Source organism: Amblyraja radiata, chromosome 17, assembly GCF_010909765.2.
Source record: "Amblyraja radiata isolate CabotCenter1 chromosome 17, sAmbRad1.1.pri, whole genome shotgun sequence".
Taxonomy (NCBI): domain Eukaryota; kingdom Metazoa; phylum Chordata; class Chondrichthyes; order Rajiformes; family Rajidae; genus Amblyraja; species Amblyraja radiata.
In genome coordinates this window covers 47,359,596-47,381,026 of record NC_045972.1, presented here as the reverse complement: position 1 = coordinate 47,381,026, position 21,431 = coordinate 47,359,596, and the positions used below count along the sequence as shown (strand labels likewise).

General features: G+C 43.3%; 1 protein-coding gene across 2 annotated transcripts in view; it reads right to left on the bottom strand.

The window, feature by feature from the left end:
* The window catches only part of itfg1 (integrin alpha FG-GAP repeat containing 1), a 124,402-nt gene that overhangs the window by 12,313 nt on the left and 90,658 nt on the right, over positions 1-21,431 (bottom strand). For both annotated transcript variants that reach the window (XM_033036401.1, XM_033036402.1), the window contains exon 14: positions 6,628-6,706. In XM_033036401.1, coding sequence (XP_032892292.1) covers positions 6,628-6,706 — 79 coding nt within the window. The remainder of the gene's footprint in view (positions 1-6,627; positions 6,707-21,431) is intronic.

The following is a 21,431-nucleotide window of genomic DNA, read 5'->3' as shown; positions in this document are numbered from 1 at the left end:
TACTAGTATTGCAACCCATAACTGTGGCAGAAGCTGATCCACTAACGGAGAGTTTAATTTTCCTAATGGGTCATTAAACATTATTCTGCATCTTGAAGGACAGTGATTATACAGGGAAGACAATTGTTGCATTATTGACGTAGACTTTAGAGAAACAGCCTGGAAACAGGCCCTTCGGCCCACGCCAACCAGCGATCACCCCATAAACTAGCACTATCCTACACACTAGGGACAATTTACATTAAAAAATACAGAAGCCAATTAACGTACTAACCAGTACGTCTTTGGAGTGTGGGAGGAAACTGAAGCATCCGGAGAAAACCCATGCGGTCATGTGGAGAATGTACAAACTCCCTAGACAGCACCATACAGATAGTTTGGATTGAACTTGGGTCTCTGGCGCTGTGAGGCAGCGATTGTACTGCTGAGCCACTGTGCTGCCCCATTTTTCTAAGAGCTTGTTTTCTAATTGTGTTTTGTGCCAGTGTCTTGTTTTTGCAGTCCTCTTCGTTTCACTCTCTTGCAGAGTTGATGTTTAATTTATATTTTGTGCATTGTCTGAGTCTACGTGCCAGAGATGATGCTGCAAGTAAGATTTTCACTGTACCTGTACTCGGTGTGCTTATGCATATGACAATAAACTCAACTTGACTTAGTCGTATGCTTTTGTCTTCAGCAAGGGCTTTCACTAAGTCTCCGGATCATCTCGTGAACATAGGTAGTCTAATAATAATATATGTATTACATAGTGTATTGGCATTCTGGTTATGTTACCTAACCAGTAACCTAAAGGCTCAGACTATTGACTCAAAGCACAACTAACAAGGCAGCTGGGGAATTTCAATTAAGCAAATCTGGAATTAAAAGAAGCAGATGCTAGTGGTTGTGACCATGAAACTATTAGTCTATCATAAAACATTCAGCTGGTTTAGTATGTCCTTTTGGAAAGTTAATCAGCTTTCCTTACCAAGTCTGCTCTACAGGAGACTCCACATCCACTGCACTGTCACAGATTCTTAACTGCTGCCAGAATTGATCTATTAAATCACTTTGTTATCAAAACATAACAGTGAAACCATATTGACCTGACTCGCCCCATATAATGCTTTAAAACCCTCACTAGTAACATCTATGGAGTTGTGCTGAACATGGCGAGCTCTTCCAGATTATTCGTGCCTGATTCATGAATACAATCAAGTTGTCCACAGTGCACAGATCAAAGGGCACAACATTTAGTGCAAGATAAAGTCTCATAATTCAAAAGTCTCCAATGAGGTAGATGGGAGGTCAGGACCGCACTCTAGCTCAAAGATCCTATAGCAAGCAAGATAGATCACTCGACGAAAAAGACGCAGTACGGTCATGGGCAGATTCATAGGTAATTTTCGACCCCTTTTCCGTAACCGGCTTCTGTCTCCGCACCAAAGATCCCATCATAGCCGAGCAAAGATACTAGTGCGGATACGGAAGCCGGTTACGGAAACATCCTCGTAAAAATTAAAGTTATTTGGGAAAAACATTCTCCTCATTTTCAGAATTATAATTTATTAACATAAACTGTTCCCCCGCAACGTTGATTACACAGCGGGTCGGGCCGGGTCGGGTTACTGAAATGGATGAAAAAAAGGCCACGTTCCGCTCCGTTGCGTACTACACGTCAGCCCATTGCATTTAGAAGGAGTGGTCTATCTTGCTTGCTATAGGATCTTTGCTCTAGCTGATGAGAGAACTGTTCAGTTGCCCGATAACAGCTGGGAAGAAACTGTCGCTGAATCTGAAGGTGTGTGTACCTCTTGCCTGATGGGAGTGGGGAGAAGAGAGAGTGATCAGTGTAAAACTGGTCCTTGAGGCAGCACGAAATTCACAAGTATGCTAGTGGGGGAGGTGGAGATGTGGAATGGAGAGTCAAAGAGGAGAAACAGGGAAGACATGGACCAGAACAAATATATTAACGAGCAAGACATTAATTCCAGTTCACCTCTCCATTTTGGCCAGTCATTTTAGCAGCGAAAAATGAGGTTAATTACAACACGAAAGTTAATTGAGCCCTTATAGTTCAGTTTGATCTTCATGCTCACAAAAGTAAATGGTCTAGTCATGTTTCTCACACAGCCTCACACCCGTCACTTTCCTGCATTGTGATTTTAATGCTCACCTAATTTCTGTCTCAATCACAAACTCCAGCAGCAAATTCACAATCATCTGTCAAATGATTCTCGTGCTCCATTACAAATCTGAATCATTACATTTCTGATTCTCAAATACAAGGTAGACAAAAATGCTGGAGAAACTCAGCGGGTGCAGCATCATCTATGGAGCGTAGGGAATAGGAAACATTGCCTATTCCCTTAAGGGTTTCGGCCTGAAACGTTACCTATTCCCTTAAGGGTTTCGGCCCGAAACATTGCCTATTTCCTTCACTACTAGATGCTGCTGCACCCGCTGAGTTTCTCCAGCATTTTTGTGTACCTTTGATTTTCCAGCATCTGCAGTTCCTTCTTAAACTCTCAAATACAAGGAACAGTTTGCGTCCATTTACTCTGATCAATCATTTCATAATTCTAACTAACTATTATCTTGTCCTATAACTCACATTTTCAACTCCATGTATTTATAATTCAAACTTTTTATAGCAGATGTATTCTACCGTCTCTGGTCAATGGTGTGGAGCTGAATACCGAGATCTTATGCTCCATAAAAAAATTATAATTGTTTCTTTGCCTTAACAGTTTCCGCGCTGCATGATTTAACTCAGAATTCCAATAGATTTTTGTCAACTGAACATTTAATCAATAGATGTTTAAGAAGAAACTGCAGATGCTGGAACAATCGAGACCCCCGACCCGAAACGTCACCCATTCCTTCGCTCCACAGATGCTGCCTCACCCGCTGAGTTTCTCCAGCATTTTTGTCTACCTTCATTTAATCAATAGAAATGCTCTTGTTACTAATTTGTAAACCCGTACATTCATCTGTGCTTTCTACTGCACCGAGACTACATCTGTTCAGTGAAGTTTACAGGAGCAGAATTAGGCCATTCGGTCCATCAAGTCTACCCTACCATTCAATCATGGCTGAAGGGTCCTGACCTGAAATGTCATATCTTGAGAAGAGTCCCAACCCAAAATGTTCCCTATTCAGGTTCTCCAGAGATGCTGCCTGATCTGCTGAGTTATTCCAGCACTTTGTGAATTCTTTAGGAAACTAACATCTGCAGTTCCTCACATCTCAATGATTCCAAGTTGCTTGGTAGGAGTACAGATACCCCGGGGTAGCTTGTATCCCGATAGCTTGGATTCTCGATGGGCTTTGGTATTCGGAATGTTTTTAGTGTCTCTAAATTCCTGCAGGCTTCCACAGTGGAGACAATTAGTTATCTTGCATGTTTGCCCTCAGCTATGGAGTGCGAGATAACTGGCTGAGCTCTGCAGCTTGCACAGTGGGAGTTTGATACCTATTCCCTCCGCAAGCTAGTGTTATTCAGACTCTTCACGATTTTGGAGAGGTTCAGAATTCAAAGCTGCAAACCATAACTTGAGGGTTACAAATGGCATAATTAAAATGTCCAGCAAACACTTAGAATTATTTCTAGAAGGAATTATAATGTAGGTAATATACTTAATAACAGTGTGGCTTTTTAATCCATCCTGGATGTTTCAGAGAGGCAATTAAATCAAATTTATTCTCACAGGTTGCAGCATTTTCAATATATTCATTCAACTGCAGATTCAACATGAACTCAATAAACATTTTTCCCACAACAACCAGCACTGCAAGTTTATATTTCACTAAATAATGGCAAGGAACACAATTGGAGCTGCATGGAATAATAGATTAATAAGCCATTTGGCTCAATTGAATTAAGTTTCATACAATCATATCAGCATATATTTTTACCCCTCCTCCCTCATATATTCACCTAGTTCCCTCCCAATGCATTTAATCTTTTCACCCCAGCTACCGCATAAGGTAGTTTAGTGTAGTTATTGTCACGTGTACTGAGGTACAGTGAAAAGCTTTTGTTGCGTGCTAACCAGTCAGTGGAACTGACTCCTCAACTCCATCCAAGGACCCAACCAGCCTTTCCAGTTGCACCTCCGCCAACCTCATCTACTGTATCCGCTGTTCCAGGCGTCAACTTCTCTACATCAGTGAGACCAAGCGCAGGCTCAGCGATCGTTTCACTGAACTCCTTCGCTCAGTCCGTCTCAACCTATCTGATCTCCCGGTGGCCCAGCACTTCAACTCCCCTTCCCATTCCCAATCTGACCTTTCTGTCCTGGGCCTCCTCCATTGTCCTAGTGAGGCCCAGCGCAAATTGGAGGAACAGCACCTCATATTTTATATATATGTGCAATGTTTATATATTCACATATTCTGTTGTGCTGCAGCAAGTAAGAATTTCATTGTCCCATCCGGGACATATGACAATAAAATACTCTTGACTCTTTTGATTCGTGTATTTACCCAGGCTTATGCGGAAACCAGAAACTGGTGGCTCATGTATGACCCAGTAACCATTAGCATTGATGGCTTCCACATTATTATTACCAACAACATTGGGCAACTTAGCACTGTGGATGTACATGATCAAGGTGGCATTTTAATATGCAAAGTCACAATTTTAAATTTAAAGTTAGATGCCCAACAATACATTTTTGTATATTTGTTTTGTAACAAATTTATTACATGGAGGAAAAAAAAGCTTTCAACTCTAGTCCTCCCTTTCATATTGAATGGCGGTGCAGGCTCGAAGGGCCGAATGGCCTACTCCTGCACCTAATTTCTATGTTTCTAGTCCCTTCACTGTTACATTTAAACCAAGGCATTTCAGGGGAAGGAATATTATTCTGAGATTGTCTTCTGATATATTTCTTCAGAGCAAAACTGTTTTTAATAGTTATGCTCATCAATAAGCAATATGCTCTAACTAGCAGAAACATTGATATTCAGACGTGTTTTACCATTAGATCAATGTTACTGTTTTAGTTTGTCACAAGAGCATGATGAACAAAGTCTAATGAATGGGATTTCAAACCTGTCAATATTATCGCTACGTTTAAGGAGTTCAATAATGTGTTTCTGAAGATGATGTAGGAATACAATGCTGGGTGTGGGTTTTGGAGGTAATCGTTAAAAATAGAACAATCTGAAAACTTCATGGCTTAATTCATGTGGCTGGAACAGCTTGTGGCTAAAGTACTCGGTGGAATATGTAGCCCCAGTAGGATAATGCAATTAGAATGGAACTAACTTGTACATGCAGACATTAGACTCAAGTTTTATCATGTGACTTACATTGAAGATAGTTAAGGGAAACTGGTTTCCTCTGGGCACAAAAACGGAGAAATTCAGAAGGATCCCAAGAATTCTAGCAGAATTATCTCAGAGGTGATGTGATTGAACTTTAATAACCACAACCATGTATCTTCAGACCATGAGCAAAACACAGGTGCTGGAGGAACTTAACAGGTCAGGCAGCATTTGTAGAAGGAATGATCAGAGACGTTTCAGCACAGGATCTTTCTTCAGACTGGAGGAGGGTCCCAACGAGAAACGTCACCTGTCCATTCCCTCCGCAAATGCTGCCTGACCCACTGCACTGTGTTTTCCTCAAGATCCCAGCATCTGCAGTTTTTTTCTTCCTTTCCTCATACCATGTATAACTTCAATACTCATTTATTTCCCCCTTGATTCCTACTGACCAGTTTCCTTAGGCTTTTTGCTGTCACACTTGGTGAAACACTGTCTTTACAATCAGTCCCATCTCAATTCAAGGATCTAGATCTTCTGCTCATGCATGAGCTTGGTGGTCCTACCAGAAATAAAACTGAACATTATCCAAGGTAAAAACACACCATCACCATTTCTCTTGTGATGATAGACTGAGGGGACAGGAATGAGTTGGATTGAGCTGGCCCATCTTTGGATGGGAGGAAACACAGGTGCCATTTTCATATTTTTCGGTAGATTCACTAGAGTTCTGGAACAGGTTGGGTAGAGTAGCAGCAAGTTCTGATATTGCACAGTCAGGATGTTGTTAGGCCTAATGGATGTTATAGAGCAAGAATGATATAACACAAAAACAGGTCCTTCGGCCCAACTTGTCCATACCGACAAAGGTGTCCCGTTTAAGCTGGTCCCATTTGCCCGTGTTTGGCCCATACCTCTCTGAATCTTTCCAATCTGAGCACCTGCCCAAGTGTTTTTTAAATGCTGTGATACTATCTGCCTCAACTATCACCTCTGACAGCTCGTTCCATATACCCACCACACTGAGTGGAAAAAAAATCACCCCTCAGGTTTGTATTAACTCACCTTAAATATCTGACCTCCTGTTTTTGATTTCCCCTACCCTGGATAAAATACACTATTGTGCATTCCCCCTATCTATTCCTCTCATGATTACATAAGACCTTGATAAGATCACTCCATAAAACACCATCACTATGTTGCTATATCTACATTTCTTTTCTTGAGTTATTGCCAGACATGTTAGTTTAATTCACCTTTACTCATTTATTTTCTTTCTCCCCCACAAATTGTCATGAAATTCACTTCAAAGTGTACTCATAATTCAAGTCGCACCAGACCTGAGCTTCAAGTGCTCTTTGAATCAATGCCTACCTGATGCATTCTTCAGATATCCATTAGCATCTGCCGTTGTGTACATGATGTAAGGCCCAGGCTGGTTCACACCAAATGGCTACAGAAAGAGAGAAGATTAGAAAACATAACATTAACGGAGCACAACAAAATAAGTAAACAAACTGCCTCTCAGTAGTTTATTAAGTCTTTTTGACCTTCAACTGAAGTAATTAATTGTTTAATTGTCTGTAAAATACTCCTATCTAAGCAGCTTCAAATATTTTCCTAATTTTCTTTGAAGAGCTACAATGGTCTTCATTTTCCTATTGCAGTTTATTACAAGCCACCTTTTCAATTTTAGCCCTAGGATTTTTTTTTCTTAAATGCTACAAAATCTTGAAATTACTCAACTAAATATCTTTACTGTAATGAAAAAAAAATCCACTATCTTTATTCTGTTCCCCTAATAATTTCACTAAATGTTTAAATTAATTTATATTCTGAACTCTAATCTACTCTACTGAATCTCCCAAACAATAGCATTCATTACTTGTTTTTTTTCAAATTAATTTCATCATTACCTATTGAAGTCCAAGAATTTCAACTCAGTTGAAACTCAAACACAGATAGAAGGTTAAATTAATGTTAAACTAAATGATAGAATGAATTGCCCACCCCATTCGGAGAGAAGCTGCAGGTACTGATAACCTTCCAATCTTTTGCTATCATGCAGTAACTCTTCCATGGAGACTAGTTTGGGCAGCCTGCCATCTAAGATGAAGATAGTATCAGCTGAATGCTTGGTAACTTATTCACGTTGCATATTTTGTATTCCAGCTGTGTTGGAAACTCCCAGCCTCAGCTTGGTCCTGGCTTATGTGCAAAGCAATCAATGTTTAATTGATCTTAAATTGAAATCAGCTTAAGTTATCTTATCATGCAGTACTATCAAGTCAACATGGGCTCGAATCTTTTACTGGGAACAAAATCACCAAGTTCTGTCCAAGTGAATATCCATTTAAGTTCATTACATCAAAGTCTTGAAATATATAATTCAGTGATTCCAAGAATCCGATCTATACTATTTTTACAAAAGCAGAATCTACCAAGCAGGGGAAATGTCTGCAACTGCAAGAAGCTTCTCACAGACATCAACAATACTCACTGCGTTAACTATGTACATAAAGGTGAGAGGGGGAGGGATTAAAGGAGATGTGCGGGGCAAGTTTTTTTAAAAAACATAGAGGGTGGTGAGTGCCTGGAACGCAACGCATTGCGGTGGTGGTGGTTGAAGCAGATACGATAGTGGCATTTAAGAGACTTTTTGATAGGCACGTGTAGGGAATGGAAGGATATAGATTATGTGCAGGCACATAACAGATGGTTGTGGCATCATGTTCGGCACAGACATTGTGGGCCGATGGGCTTGCTCCTGTGCTGTACTGTTCAATGTTCTATATATAAACTGCACTCAGAATTCAAACGTTTTGTTGTTGAAATTTAGAAATAATACCAACATTGGAGAGGGATGGTGGTGGGGTGGGGCGTGGGGAGACAGCAGATTTGTTTTGAAGTTGATAATGAAGAGGATTACATTAAAAAAAGAGGAAGGCATTAGAAAAACTGACAAGTGGGCGCATAAACTGTAAATAAAATGTCATACAAAGAGATAAATGACTCTGTTGGACTGTAAACAAAGTGTAAGGTGGTTTAATTTGGCTGGAGGCTCCTTATCCCCATGAAGGTGCTATATGTGGCACAGAAGATTTGCAAATAGGCAAATAGATGAGTAATATTCAGTGAAATACTCCCAACTTCAATTTTATTAATATGGGAAACGCAACTGTGTAGTCCAAAAGTGTTTCTATAGGGATTTAATACTTTTTTTCTTATTTGCTAATCTTCTTATCTGCCACACAGTGAACAGTCATGGTTTCCATGTTTAATAAATAATTGAAGTACTGGAGAAAAATAAACAGAAAAAACAACTACAAGAATGTTCCGGGGATTCAGCAATCAGGCCAAGGGGATTCAGAAATAAAGGAGATTCAGCAATCAGATCACGACAGCTCAAAATACTTTTTTTGGGTCACAGGTGATGTAGGGGCAGGAGTGGGCTAAATATCCCTTCCAGCTGCTCTGTCTTCAACTACCTCAACACCACTTTTTGACCTGATCCCCATATCTCCAGCCTAGGGAAACAATCTCCTTCATCCAAAATTTAGTTTTAGAGATACAGCGTGGAAACAGGCCGTTCGGCCTATTAAGTCTGCGCCAACTAGCGATCACCCGTTCATCTGTTCTATCCCACACACTAGGGACGATTTGCAGAAGCCAATTAACATGCAAACCTAGACGTCTTTGGAATGTGGGAGGAAACGAGAGCACCCAGAAGAAACCCATGCAGTCACGGGGAGAATGTATAAACTCTGTACAGACACCACCTGTAATCAGGATCAAACCTGGGTCTCTGGCGCTGTAAAGCAGCAACTTTACTGCTGCGCCATTGTGTTGCCTTCTCACATTTCACCTGTTCAATGCCATCTTGCCCTTGTATAAGAAAAGTGACATGGGTTGCAACTATCCTCTCTATGCCATGAACTAGACTTCAAACAGCTGCAGGTTATGAATAGGCATTTGTGGCACCTCCCTAATTATGCGCTCTCATGTTTTCTGTCCGTTAACCAATCCTTCCCTTGTTAATATATTATCTTCAACTCCATGACTATTTAGCATATGGAACAATCTTGTTGAAGGTATATTGAAATTCAAAATACACGAAGACAAGGTATTACTTTCATTTATTTGCCCAGTTAGTTCCATTTTCAAAAAAATCTTAATAAATCCATCGTTTCCCTTTCATGTTGACCTTAATCACATTAAGCTTTTCCAGGAAATTGTCCAAGCTAATCTTTCTTCAGAACCGTAATTCTTCACCTTTGGCAACATCTGCATAAATCTCCTCTGTATGTTCTCTATCATTTCCTTCCTGTACTGAGATCACACTGCTCCGTAGTTTATTATTTATAGATACAAATAAAAATCTGAGCATGTTCATCTTTCAAAGAAACTAAGATTGACAGGATTAAACTACATATACAGTTTACATAAATCAGCCCCTTAAAATGGGCTGATTTGGCAAAATTTCTTAATTTCCAAATTTATTGTGATTGAAGAGCAAGTGCTTCAGCTGGCTGCCTGACATGCGGGGATTTATAGCCGTTTGATGACTAGAGATCAAACTACAAATCACTTGGTTGCCCAAGTATGGTGCAGTAACAACATTTCCATTGTGTCCTTACATCCACCACGCTGTCACCGTTCTCTTGAACGTGACGTGCTATCATCCTACATGCCCATTAATAAAATCAAAAGGGACATAACAACAAGGTGCAGTCATCCCCAGTAAAGGGCCAGTCACTCTTGCTGGAAACCACCACAGGACTGTCTGGTCAGTCCATTATAGGATTTGGAGAGGGTGCAGAGAAGGTTTACCAGAATGCTGCCCGAATTGGAGCGTTTCAGCTACAGGGTTGGATAGACTTGGGATTGTTTTCTCTGGAATGTCGAAGGTTGAGGGAAGACGATAGAAGTATATAAAATTACAAGAGGCATGGTGTAGACAGTCAGACACCACAATCAGTACCCCGTTCCTGCCTTCTCCCCATATCCCCTGACTCCGCTATCTTTAAGAGCCCTATCCAGTTCTCTCTTGAAAGCATCCAGAGAACCTGCCTCCACCGCCCTCTGAGGCAGAGAATTCCACAGACTCACAACTCTCTGTGAGAAAAAGTGTTTCCTCGTCTCCGTTTTAAATGGCTTATCCCTTATTCTTAAACTGTGGCCCCTGGTTCTGGACTCCCCCAACATCGGGAACATGTTTCCTGCCTCCAACGTGTCCAAACTCTTAAGAATCTTATATATTTCAATAAGATCCCCTCTCATCCTTCTAAACTCTAGAGTGTACAAGCCCAGCTGCTCCATTCTCTCAGCATATGACAGTCCTGCCATCCCGAGAATTAACCTTGTAAACCTACGCTGCACTCCCTCAATAGCAAGAATGTCCTTCCTCAAATTACTGTTCTCTGTCCTTATCATCTGTGGTGTGCACTCTCAGCACTTAATGAAGGACTGGCACCTTATGATTTTCTGGGATTTTGCTAGAAGTTTGGAGCCTGAAAGATTCAGACTCTGGGAGCAAGAGAAAATCTTGGTTGGCAAAGCATTTTGGTGTTTATGCCCCACTTAGCTTTGTATAAAAGGGAAAGAAAAACACTCAGCTGGCCAAGAATTTAAACTAGGCACATGAAAAGATTTGAATTCTCACTAAGCCTTGTGGGATCCCATCATTCGCTAACAATAGACGCTAAAGATTTTTTTGTAGACGGCCTTTGAGAGTGACAGCCTGCACAAGTGCAATAGAAATCTCAGTATTTTTTAAGGGAGAAGTAGATAAACATTTGCTGGTGAAAGATTGTCATATGTAGATGGAAATGCAGAGTTTAAGAACACTATCAGATCAACCACAAACTTGCCCCAAATGGTTCTGGCCTTTTCTTGCCTCCAGCTCTCCATCTCATCTCCTACTTTCAGTCTGAAGAACGGTTCTGACCTGAAATGTCACCCATCCCTTTTCTCCAGTGATGCTGCCTGGCCCACTGAGTAACTCTAGCATTTTGTATCCATCTCTGAGGGGCCAAATGGTCTGGCCCCAGCTCCTAATTGGTATGTTTGTCTAAGAGGCCATGCTATTTGTATGATGGCGTGTCACGATAAAGTGGAAATACAGACGTTTTGGTGAATCAGCACATTTTAAGGAGCTGATTCATGTAAACTGTACACGTAGTTTAATCCTGTCAATGAGATGAACATGCTCAGGTTTGTATTTGTACCGTTAAAAACTTTAAAAGTAGATTGATGTACCGCAGCCAATAACATGACATGAACTGTAATATACGTGCTTGCATCTTTGCAAAAAGAGGCAGTACAACAGGCAGTGAAGCAGTTACAATGAAACCACCATAAAATTCTACTGGGGAAAATCTCAAGGTCAGACATGAAGTAGTAAATAAACCTTGCCAGTACAATAAAAGCTAATGTTTAAAGAGAAACATAATCAAATGTGCTTGCCATATTTTACACAACGTGATTAAGAGTGAACGCACAAAATCAAAACTTTCATTAAATTAAAATAAAAGAGAAACAGTTTGCCAGGCCCATTGAGAGTCTTTTTCCTCAGACTTCCAGAACCAGCAGTTTTTCACTTCATTTGCATTAACATCAACTTTGTTCATTGTCATTGTGAAGATTTCTGGTTCACAAGGCAGATCCAGCTCTTCAGGCAACATAACATCAGAAGAAATGCAACCTGCTTTTGAAAAAGGGGTGCAGTCTCATGTATTTATTAAAAGTCATGCCTAACAGTAAACAACAACCAAATGCTTTGCAGTGTCTCAAAGCATTTTTGTTCAAAACTAGACAAAAGTGGGTCAGTTGGGTCCCAGTCACACAGGGCGCAACCCATTCTCCAATGCAATATTCCACCATGGTGTGGGAGAGGGGGTGGTGCTGTGTGGGGGAGGGGGGGTGTTTGGGGGAGGGGGGTGTGTGGGGGATGGGGGATGTGGGGGTGTGTGTTATGGAGGGGGGGTGTGGGGGAGGGGGTATGGGGGGGGGAGGGAGTGGTGTGGGGGGGCCGAGGGTGGGGGTGGTGTGGGGGGCTGGGGTGAGGAACGGGGAGGGGTAAAGGGGGGGTGTGTGTATCGGGAGGAGGGGAGGGAAGGGGGGAGGGGGGGAAGAGGGGGGGGGTGTTGGTGTGTGTGTGTGGGGGGGGGAAGGGACTCCACTCAGCGGCCACCGGCCGCGGCACCACACAGCACCTCCTGTTTCCACTCAGCGGCTTCCCCGACTCCACTCTTGTGGACTCAATCAGTGCGGCTCACGGACTCAGCCCCGCCTCCGGGATTTATTCTCCTCGCCCCGGTGATTGACAGCGAGTGCCGGAAGGGGCGTTACATTCATGGTGACTGACAGGCGAGAACACCAATCTGCTGATCTCATGATTTTTTAAATCTTCATAACTTTTGTAATATTCCACCGATTGGAACAAAACTTGCTGCGCTTGGAGCAGAAAACAGTGCGTAAGGTGGCGAAAAAAATCCTAGCGATATAGGGTACCGTTTTTGCTCAAATTTAAAAATAACGCAAACCGGAAGAGGACAAGATTAGAGTTTTAGTAATAGTCTGGATAATAAATGAGTAATTGAACACCAAGCCACAATTAAGAATTTTTGCCAACCAAATCAGTCCGAACCAGCCGAACTCTACGTCCACATGGTACAAGAGTTTAAAAAAAGCAGATCAATAAAATGTACAGAAGTTTTCATACCATGGAAATGTGACACAGTTTAGGTTAGAGATTAGTTCAGTCTAAGTCGATTGTTTCTATTGAAATTTAGCGGGACAAGCTTTATTTGTCCAAGTTTACTTTTTCTTAATATCAACTGGTTGAAATAATATTGTAGGATTATATGTAGGAAGGAACTGTAAATGCTGGTTTAAACCGTAGCAGACACAAAAAGCTGGAGTAACTCAGCGGGTCAGACAGCATCTCTGGAGAAAAGGAATAGGTGATGTTTCGGGTTGAGACCCTTCTTCAGATTGAGAGTCAGGGGAAAGGCAAGCAAGAGATATAGACGGTGATGTAGAGAGAGAAAGAACAAATGAATGAAAGATATGTAAAAAGTAATGATGATAAAGAAAACAGGCATTGTTAGCTGTTTGTTAGGCGAGAACAAGTACAGGTGCACAACCTTTTATCCGAAGATCCAAATAACGAAAACCTCCGAATAGCGGCCATTTTTTCGGTCCTTGAAGAAAGGTCCTTGAAAACGTTCACCGAGGGCGGCCCGCAGAGGAGACAGCGGAACCTCCGGTCGGTCCTCGAAGAAAGGGGAACTAAATCCCCATTCATAAAAGAGAAGGTGAGGGTATATTGCGCGGGAGGGTTAATAATTGACAATATGCTGCTGCCTGCCCGCTGAGTTAAAAAGTTCCCACGGTGGACTCACGATATACAGTGTTTCGTGAGTCTTGCGTGGGAACTTTTTAACTCAGCGGGGCAGGCAGCAGCAGATTGTCGCTCGCTTCAGTATCACCCCACCTACACCCCTCTGCTTCCCGGCCATGTGTGTGACCCCTTCCCTCCCCTCTCCAGCTCCCCGCCCATTGCACCGGCGCGGGGGCTTCGCACTGTCTTCACGTCGGCGATTACAGCTGGACCGTGTCAGGACCAATTGGACACCGACCACCAGGCCCACCGCAAGCACGGAGATCCCAGAGACCCACAGCCAACAGCAGCCCAGCCCAGCCCCACTCCAACTACAGAGGAACCTGGGTTGCGGATGACGGGGCGCAGCTCGGGGCGTCGTAGGGGCCCATCGGGGAGCGGCCACTCAAAGCCACGCCGGGAGATGTAGGGCCCTGCCCCGGGTCTTGATGTTGGAGCCCCCGGCGGGCGCTAGCAAGTCCGCGGCAATTGACAGCCGCGCCGGGCGTTGTAAGGCCCCCCTCCAGGTCACTCACAACCTCTATGATGTTTGCTCTCAACCCCGTAATTCGGGCGGGAGAAGTCGCCGTTGCCGGTGCCCCGCAAAGCAGTCTCCCACCGGGGACCCGCGAGCTCCCGGTGTCACCATCCACCGGAGTCGGGTCGCAGCAGCTCGCCCCCGCAGCTCTCCACGCTCCGAAGCTGGCTAGCTCCACGGAGGTAGGTCCGTAGGTCCACAGCTCCCACCGCCGCCCACCGACCCCCAGGCCCACTGCAAGCACGGAGATCCCAGAGACCCACAGCCAGCAGCAACTCCAGCCCAGCCCCGCTCCAACTCCAGAGGAACACGTAGGGGCAGAAGCTGATGGTGTGCAAGGTACGTCTTGTTCTTGGGGTGGCGGATGAGGGGGCGCAGCTCGGGCTGTGGGCGAACTGCCACTTGTCGCTGTAGCGGCCAAAGATCATAGAGGAGCTCCTCTATGATCTTTGGTAGCGGCCCATCGGGGAGCGGATTCCTCTGGAGTTGGAGGGGGAGGGGGGTATTGTGCTGTTTGATCGCCCCCTGCTATCCCAGGGACAGGGAGACACAGCGGCTTTTTAGACTGGTGGGCAATCACTTCCAAAGTTCTGCCCACACAGTCAGTACACCTCTCCTACACTGTATTTCATACAAACATTTATTCAGCAAGAAAAAACTACATTGAAGACTCAAACTCGCGATCGAGTAACTGCCAGGATCAAGGCGCAAACTCGCGACCTTGCGGATATGAGCCGAGCACTCTACCACTGAGCCAGCCATTAAAATCTACGCTAAAATATTTCCATTCCGAAGACCGACAAATTCTGAATTACGAAAAGTGTCTGGTCCCAAGGCTTTCGGATAAAAGGTTGTGCACCTGTACATACAATGAGATTGAACAAGACTCACTTTGAAGCTGGTATGATGGGTGGGGGAGGGATGGAGAGAGAGGGAATGCAGGGGTTAGAGAAATCAATATTTATACTACTGGGTTGTAAGCAAAATATGAGATGCTGTTCCTCCAATTTGCGTTTGGCTTCACTGACAATGGAGGAAGCATAGGACTGAAAGGTCAATGTGGGAATGGGAATGGGAATGAAAGCAATGGCAACCGGGAGATCAGGTAGGTCCAGGTGGACTGAGTGAAGATTATATGGTATTTCTGCATTAAAATTATAAATTGAATTGCAAACGTACAAGGTGACAGATTCAATGGGTCAAATGGCCTCTTCCATATCATAAGGAGATACAAAACATCTGCTGCACTGTGATTTAATATGATGTTATAGGAAAAATTTGATCACACCCTTGAAATCGGCTGGCACAGTGAATACGTATAGTTTGGGAAAGATGAAATATGCATCTGTGAAGGAACCTTGATGAAGTTGTTCCAGTTAGATAAATAAAGATTAAAATGATGGGTTTCTTTACCTATTTTACACTCTGCTCTGCCTGATTTTACAGCATTTGCTCAGGGAATCTTGTGCAGCTTAAGTGCAGACCCAGAAAAATGTCCTTTCTCATCTTTCTCTCAATTTTCTGAAAAAACGTATCAACGAAATAATCATTTTATTCTATTTCAAGATCTTTACTTGAACTAGACACAATTTTCTGGTTATAAAATGACGGACCACTTTCACTATAAAGTCTAGCTGGGTTTTAAATTGCACTTCAGGTAGAGACTGAATAATACGTGTTTTTCCTTCCAATATGCTGTTATTTCAGTCATCTCTCATGGCCAGGATTATATTTCTGGAGCCAGACATGATCAAACAGCTCCAATCATCTATTCATTTCGTTACATAATGTTTCCTAGTTCTTCCAAAAAGTTTTGAAATTCATTTCTTTATAATGTCTGCCCAGCTTCATCGGGTGGCGCCATCGTAGTGGCAGCCTCGCCAGCAGCTGTCCGTCCTTTTCAAACTTGTTATTTTTGGTGTGTCTAAAAGTATGTTTTAAAGGTTTCTTGGTCTTTTTTATGTGCGGGGTTGTAAATAGGGAGAAACTGTTGCCCAGTCACTTACCTGGATGGAGATGCGTCTTTTCTCCTAGTCGAATCTTCACTCCCCCCCCCTAACTAGATTGGCGTGGCCATTCCTACCGGAGACCGGCCAGAGTTTCAGCAGCGACATAGCACTGAATTACCATCGCGGAGCGGGACGATGCCTTGCTGGGGATCGCAGTTGGAGCTCGAGAGTGTGGGGCCTGCTGATTAACATCATGGAACTGTGGTCTGCGGAGCTTCTAGCTGCGGGCGACACTGACTTTAACATCGTGGAGGCCTGGGACCCCTTGCCGGAGGTCGCCAGTGTTGGAGCTCCGCCCAGCTCAGCCTGTGGACTTCGGAAGCCGCGGTCTCTGGTAGGAAGCGGCCGATTCGGAAAACTCCAAGCCGCTGAGAGTGTTCAGATCCGTTCTGATGCCGGAGCTCCGATCATCCCGGGGAGAGGGCCTGAACATCGAGCCACCCGTAGTGGCGACTGCGGAGGGTTCAAGGCCCTGACCACGGGTGAACAAAGAGGAAGATGACTGAACTTTATTGCCTTCCCTCACAGTGGGAAACGTTGATTCCGCTGTGGGGGATGTTCATGTTAAACTCTATTGTGAATTGTGTTATTTTTATTTGTATGGCTGTATGGTAACTCAAATCTCACGGTACCAATTGGTGCATGTGGCAATAAATATCTCCTAAAAATGACAATGTATAAAGGTGTAGATTATAGAGTTAAAGTGTGAAACAGTCCCTTCGGCCCATCACATCCATGCCAACTTTTGGTCATCTACACAAATCCCATTTTCCTGCATTATGTCCATATACTTTATGCCTTGCCCATTAAAGGCCTTGTCTCTTAGAGAGTATGTTTGTTTATGATGGTAGATGGGCTGTAGGCTGCTTTTTCCTCGGTGGTGTTGAGTTTGAGTCATTGGAACTCAGATCTTGGAGTGCCAGGGGATAAATCGCTCGCTGCAGGGAACCCAGCCACTTCCTTGCACTTAACGCCACAATATTTATGGGACTGTTTCAGACGAGTTTCTAGGTGACCCTCAGAACGTAGGAGCTGGGGAACTTGACAATGGGAGCGTCAATGGACGTCAAGGGAGGGTGGTTGGAGTCTTTATTATGGAGGACACCACAGCAAGGCACTTCTGTGGCACGAATATTGCTCGTGACTTATCAGCCAATGTTTGGATGTTATCTAGGCCTTGCTGCACGAGGGCACCAGATGCTTCGTTTGTTGAGACGTTGCAAATGCAAATGAACATTTTGCAATCATCACTTTTCTTGCCCCCTTATCTCAAAATCTGTGCCAATAGCAAGCTACGAGCAGAGATAAAGGAAAATGGAAAATTTTGGCAAACTGTCTTCTATAATTTACTTCAGAGAATTGCCAGTTACCAAGGACATGCACTGTCACTATTTGCTATTTAATCTGATAGCTGTACATAACAGTTGTTCATTAATTCCCTGTTGCCTTTTCCAATTTACACAACCATTCTGTTCCTCACTGTCCATATCATACTAGCTCAGTTCTTCTCGTTCATGTGGACTTTTTTATCCCATTTTATTTCCCCAATGTTGTATAACGTTAGTACCTCCACCAATGTAAAGCACTTTGGCCAACGAGAGTTGTTTTTTAAATGTGCTATAGAAATAAAAGTGACTTGACTTGATCTCATTTCTCATGTTCACTGACGCAGGGATAATTCTCTCCTGCACTGTAGCTCCAGCTCCCACTCCTATCCTGTGTAGCTGTTGCACACTGCAGATGGGAATTCTTCATCTTGCATAATTACTACATCAGTGGAAATTCCCATCATAGAGCTGCTCGACTCCCTGAGGCCACGGTTATACCAGGTAACAACTAGGACTGGAGTGAAAGAAAAACAACAGGGCAGCATTTCCGCTGCATTATTTCCACTGACTGGTTATTACGTGACATTTTATAAAATATTAAGTTTTATTATCTGCAAATTCTAATACTTTTAATTTGAGCAGAGAACTATGCAGCACAGCCCCTTCGACCCACAATGTTTTTGCCGAACATGATATCAAGATCCTTCTTCTGAAGATGGGTCTCGACCTGAAACGTCACCTATTCCTTCACTCCATAGATTCTGCCTCACCCGCTGAGTTTCTCCAGCATTTTTGTCTACCTTCGATTTTTCTAGCATCTGCAGTTCCTTCTTAAACATGATATCAAGATCAATACTTATCTGACTGCACATAATCCAGATCCCTCTATTCCTTGCATATCCATGTGCCTTTCCTAAAGTCTCTTGAATGCCAGTATCTGCCTCCATCACCACACTGTTAGCACATTCCAGGCACTCACCACTCACTGTCTAAACAAAATTGCCTTTAAACATATCCTTTAAACTTTGCCCCTTTCATCTTAAAGTAAATTCCTTTAGTATTTTAATACTCCTTCCTGGGAAATAGGTTCTGACTTTCTACCCCATCTAGCCACATAATAATTGTATAAACCTCTATCAGATCTCCCTCGTCTGACACACCAGAGAAAACCATCCAAGTCTGCCCAACCTCTTCCTGCAGCTGTGTAAGAAAGAACTGCAGATGCTGGTTTCAATCGAAGGTAGACTCAAAATGCTGGAATAACTCAGCATGACAGGCAGCATCTCTGGAGAGAAGGAATGGGTGACTGAAGAAGGGTCTCGACCCGAAACGTCACCATTCCTTCTCTCCAGAGTCTTCCTGTAACTAATACCCTCTAATAAAGATGTTTCCTAATTTGATTCTCAATTAGGGAATCAATTCAACACGCAGAATGGCTCATTATGACGACCAGACTACAACATTATAGCAGTTAGTATTATGTCGAGGGGATAATTTTCAGGTGCCTTAGGAAGAGTTTTCGATTTCCATTATTCTTTATAAAAAAAAGTATTTCGTTATTTTGTTTCTGAATGGTAATCTCTTAGTTTGACGTTATGCAGTGCTATCAGTACCCTCTAAGGCTTTTTATATATGACCAAAAACATTATTTTATTTAGTTTTAAAACTCCTCAATTTTATATGTAGGAGAGGACAAATGTAGCCGATGAAACCTTTTCATACCAATTAAACTGTTAAACCTATGGCCATCTTCTCCTTTCTTCCTTTGGTCAAAGGTCAAAAGGTCAAAAACTTTATTTGCCATTTGTGCTTACACACATAGGAACTCTTGTGCGGTTGTTCAGAGAGTCAAGTCACGTCAAATTAAAAAGACACACAGAAAGACACATAATCTATAAAAACATATACTTCTCTAAAAATAAAAAAGAAAGTGCCTAAAACCCTATATAAAGGGGAAAGTGAGAACATTGTAAATTGCACAAACCCTATATAAAAGTGTCGATTGTATTGTAAATTGCACAGGCCCAGGAGACAATATAATATGATATAATATGATATGCTATGAGGTAGGTCAGGACATCAATTCATTTTGTTTTGGCCAAGAGTCTCACTGTGGCAGGGAAGAAGCTCTTAAAAAAGCGTGTTCTGTTTGTGGCGATGCTGTCCGCTCGTCTTTGCCTGAGGTTGTATGTGCAGTTTTTGTGTTTGAGCAGGGAGTGAGCTGGATGTAGTGTGTCTCTGATGATTCTCTCTGCCCTTTTTTGACAGCGCTGTGTGTAGATTGTGTCCATGGAGGGGAGTTCCGTTCTGATAATCCTCTCTGCAATCTTTATGACTCTTTGCAGAGCCTTCCTCTCTGTCTGTGTGGTGTTTCCATACCACACCGTGATGCCTGCGGTGAGGATGCTTTGCCGTGCTCAAAACCGAATGGAGTGTTCCAAACTAGGCTCTATACATATGTCTCATAACATTCCAGCCCCTTGAAAGAAATACCAATATGTATATATTAGTCTTTTATAGATTAATCGGTTTTTTAAAATCTGTATACCACTTCTTATCGTTTATATACTTGGATTCATAATTTCATCCCCACTCCACAATTTCCAGTTTATCATAAATTATTGTTATAAGAGCCCATCAAGTCTACTCTGTCATTCAATCATGGTTAATCCATCTTTCCCTCTCAACCCCACAAACCCTGACATCCTTACTAATCATGAATCTATCAATCTGCGCCTGAAAAATGCCCAATGACTTGGCCTCCACAGCTGTTAGCAGCAATGAATTCCACAGATTCACCATCCTCTGACTAAAGAAATTCTTCCTCATCTCAGAGGCTATGGCCTGTGGTCATAGACTCTCCCCACCAGTGGAAACATCCTCTCCATATCCACTCTATTTGGGAGTTTCACTATTCGAACATGATTTATCATCTTTTAGAAAATATTTTGAATGATCTTTGTTGTGTCCAGATGAATGACTTGATACTTAAACGTGAATGCATTTGTCATCATCCAGCTTCCCGCGCTTGTCTACACCATTCACTGCCCCTCATTACTCAGCATCGCATGAAATATTGAATATAAAATTCCTTATTCATCCAAGATATTTGAAACAAAAATACTGCCAATGATGTGCTTTACAGACATCCAGTGGTGCTGTTACTGGCTGCCTCCGCCTTCAGTCCCATATCTTTTTTATTTTTGTTATGTTTGAAGTATGTTTTTTGTTTTTTTTATGTGGGGGGGAAGAGGGGGGAAACCGTCCTTCAGTTGCTTTCTGGAGAGGATGCAACTATTATTCGAGTTGCGTCCCCCCGCGCGGCCTACCTACTGGATTGGTGCGGCCTTTCCGTCCGGGACCGATCAGAGGTCCAGTAGCGGCGGCGCAGTGCTGGATACATCGCGGAGCGGGCGATGCCTCACCTGGGATCGCCGTTTGGAGCTCTGGAGTGTTGGGCCTGCTGCATCGACATCGCAGAGCTGTGGTTCGCAGAGCTCCCAACGCGGGCGGTGCGGACCAACATCGCGGAGTCCTGGGACCCTTTGTCGGGGGTCGCCAACGTAAATCTCTGCCCAGCTCGGCCTGTGGACTCCGGTGGGAGGTGGCCGATTTAGAGGTCCGGGCCGCTGAGGATGTTCTCACGTTCGACATCAGGGTTCCATCATTCCTGGCGAGAGGGCCTGAACATCGGGCCGCCCGTAGCGGCGACTGCGGGGTACTCGGGAGGCCCCGACCACGGGTGAACATCTGGGAAGATCAGCGAGGAGGCTGACTGGACTTTGGCTCCTTCCCTCACAGTGGGGAACTTTGGTGCCGCTGTGGGGATGTTGCGTCGTGGACTTCTGTGTTTTGTTCTTTTTTAAAAATTTGTTTGTATGACTGTGAGGAAAATGACATTTCGTTGTCTCTTAATTGAG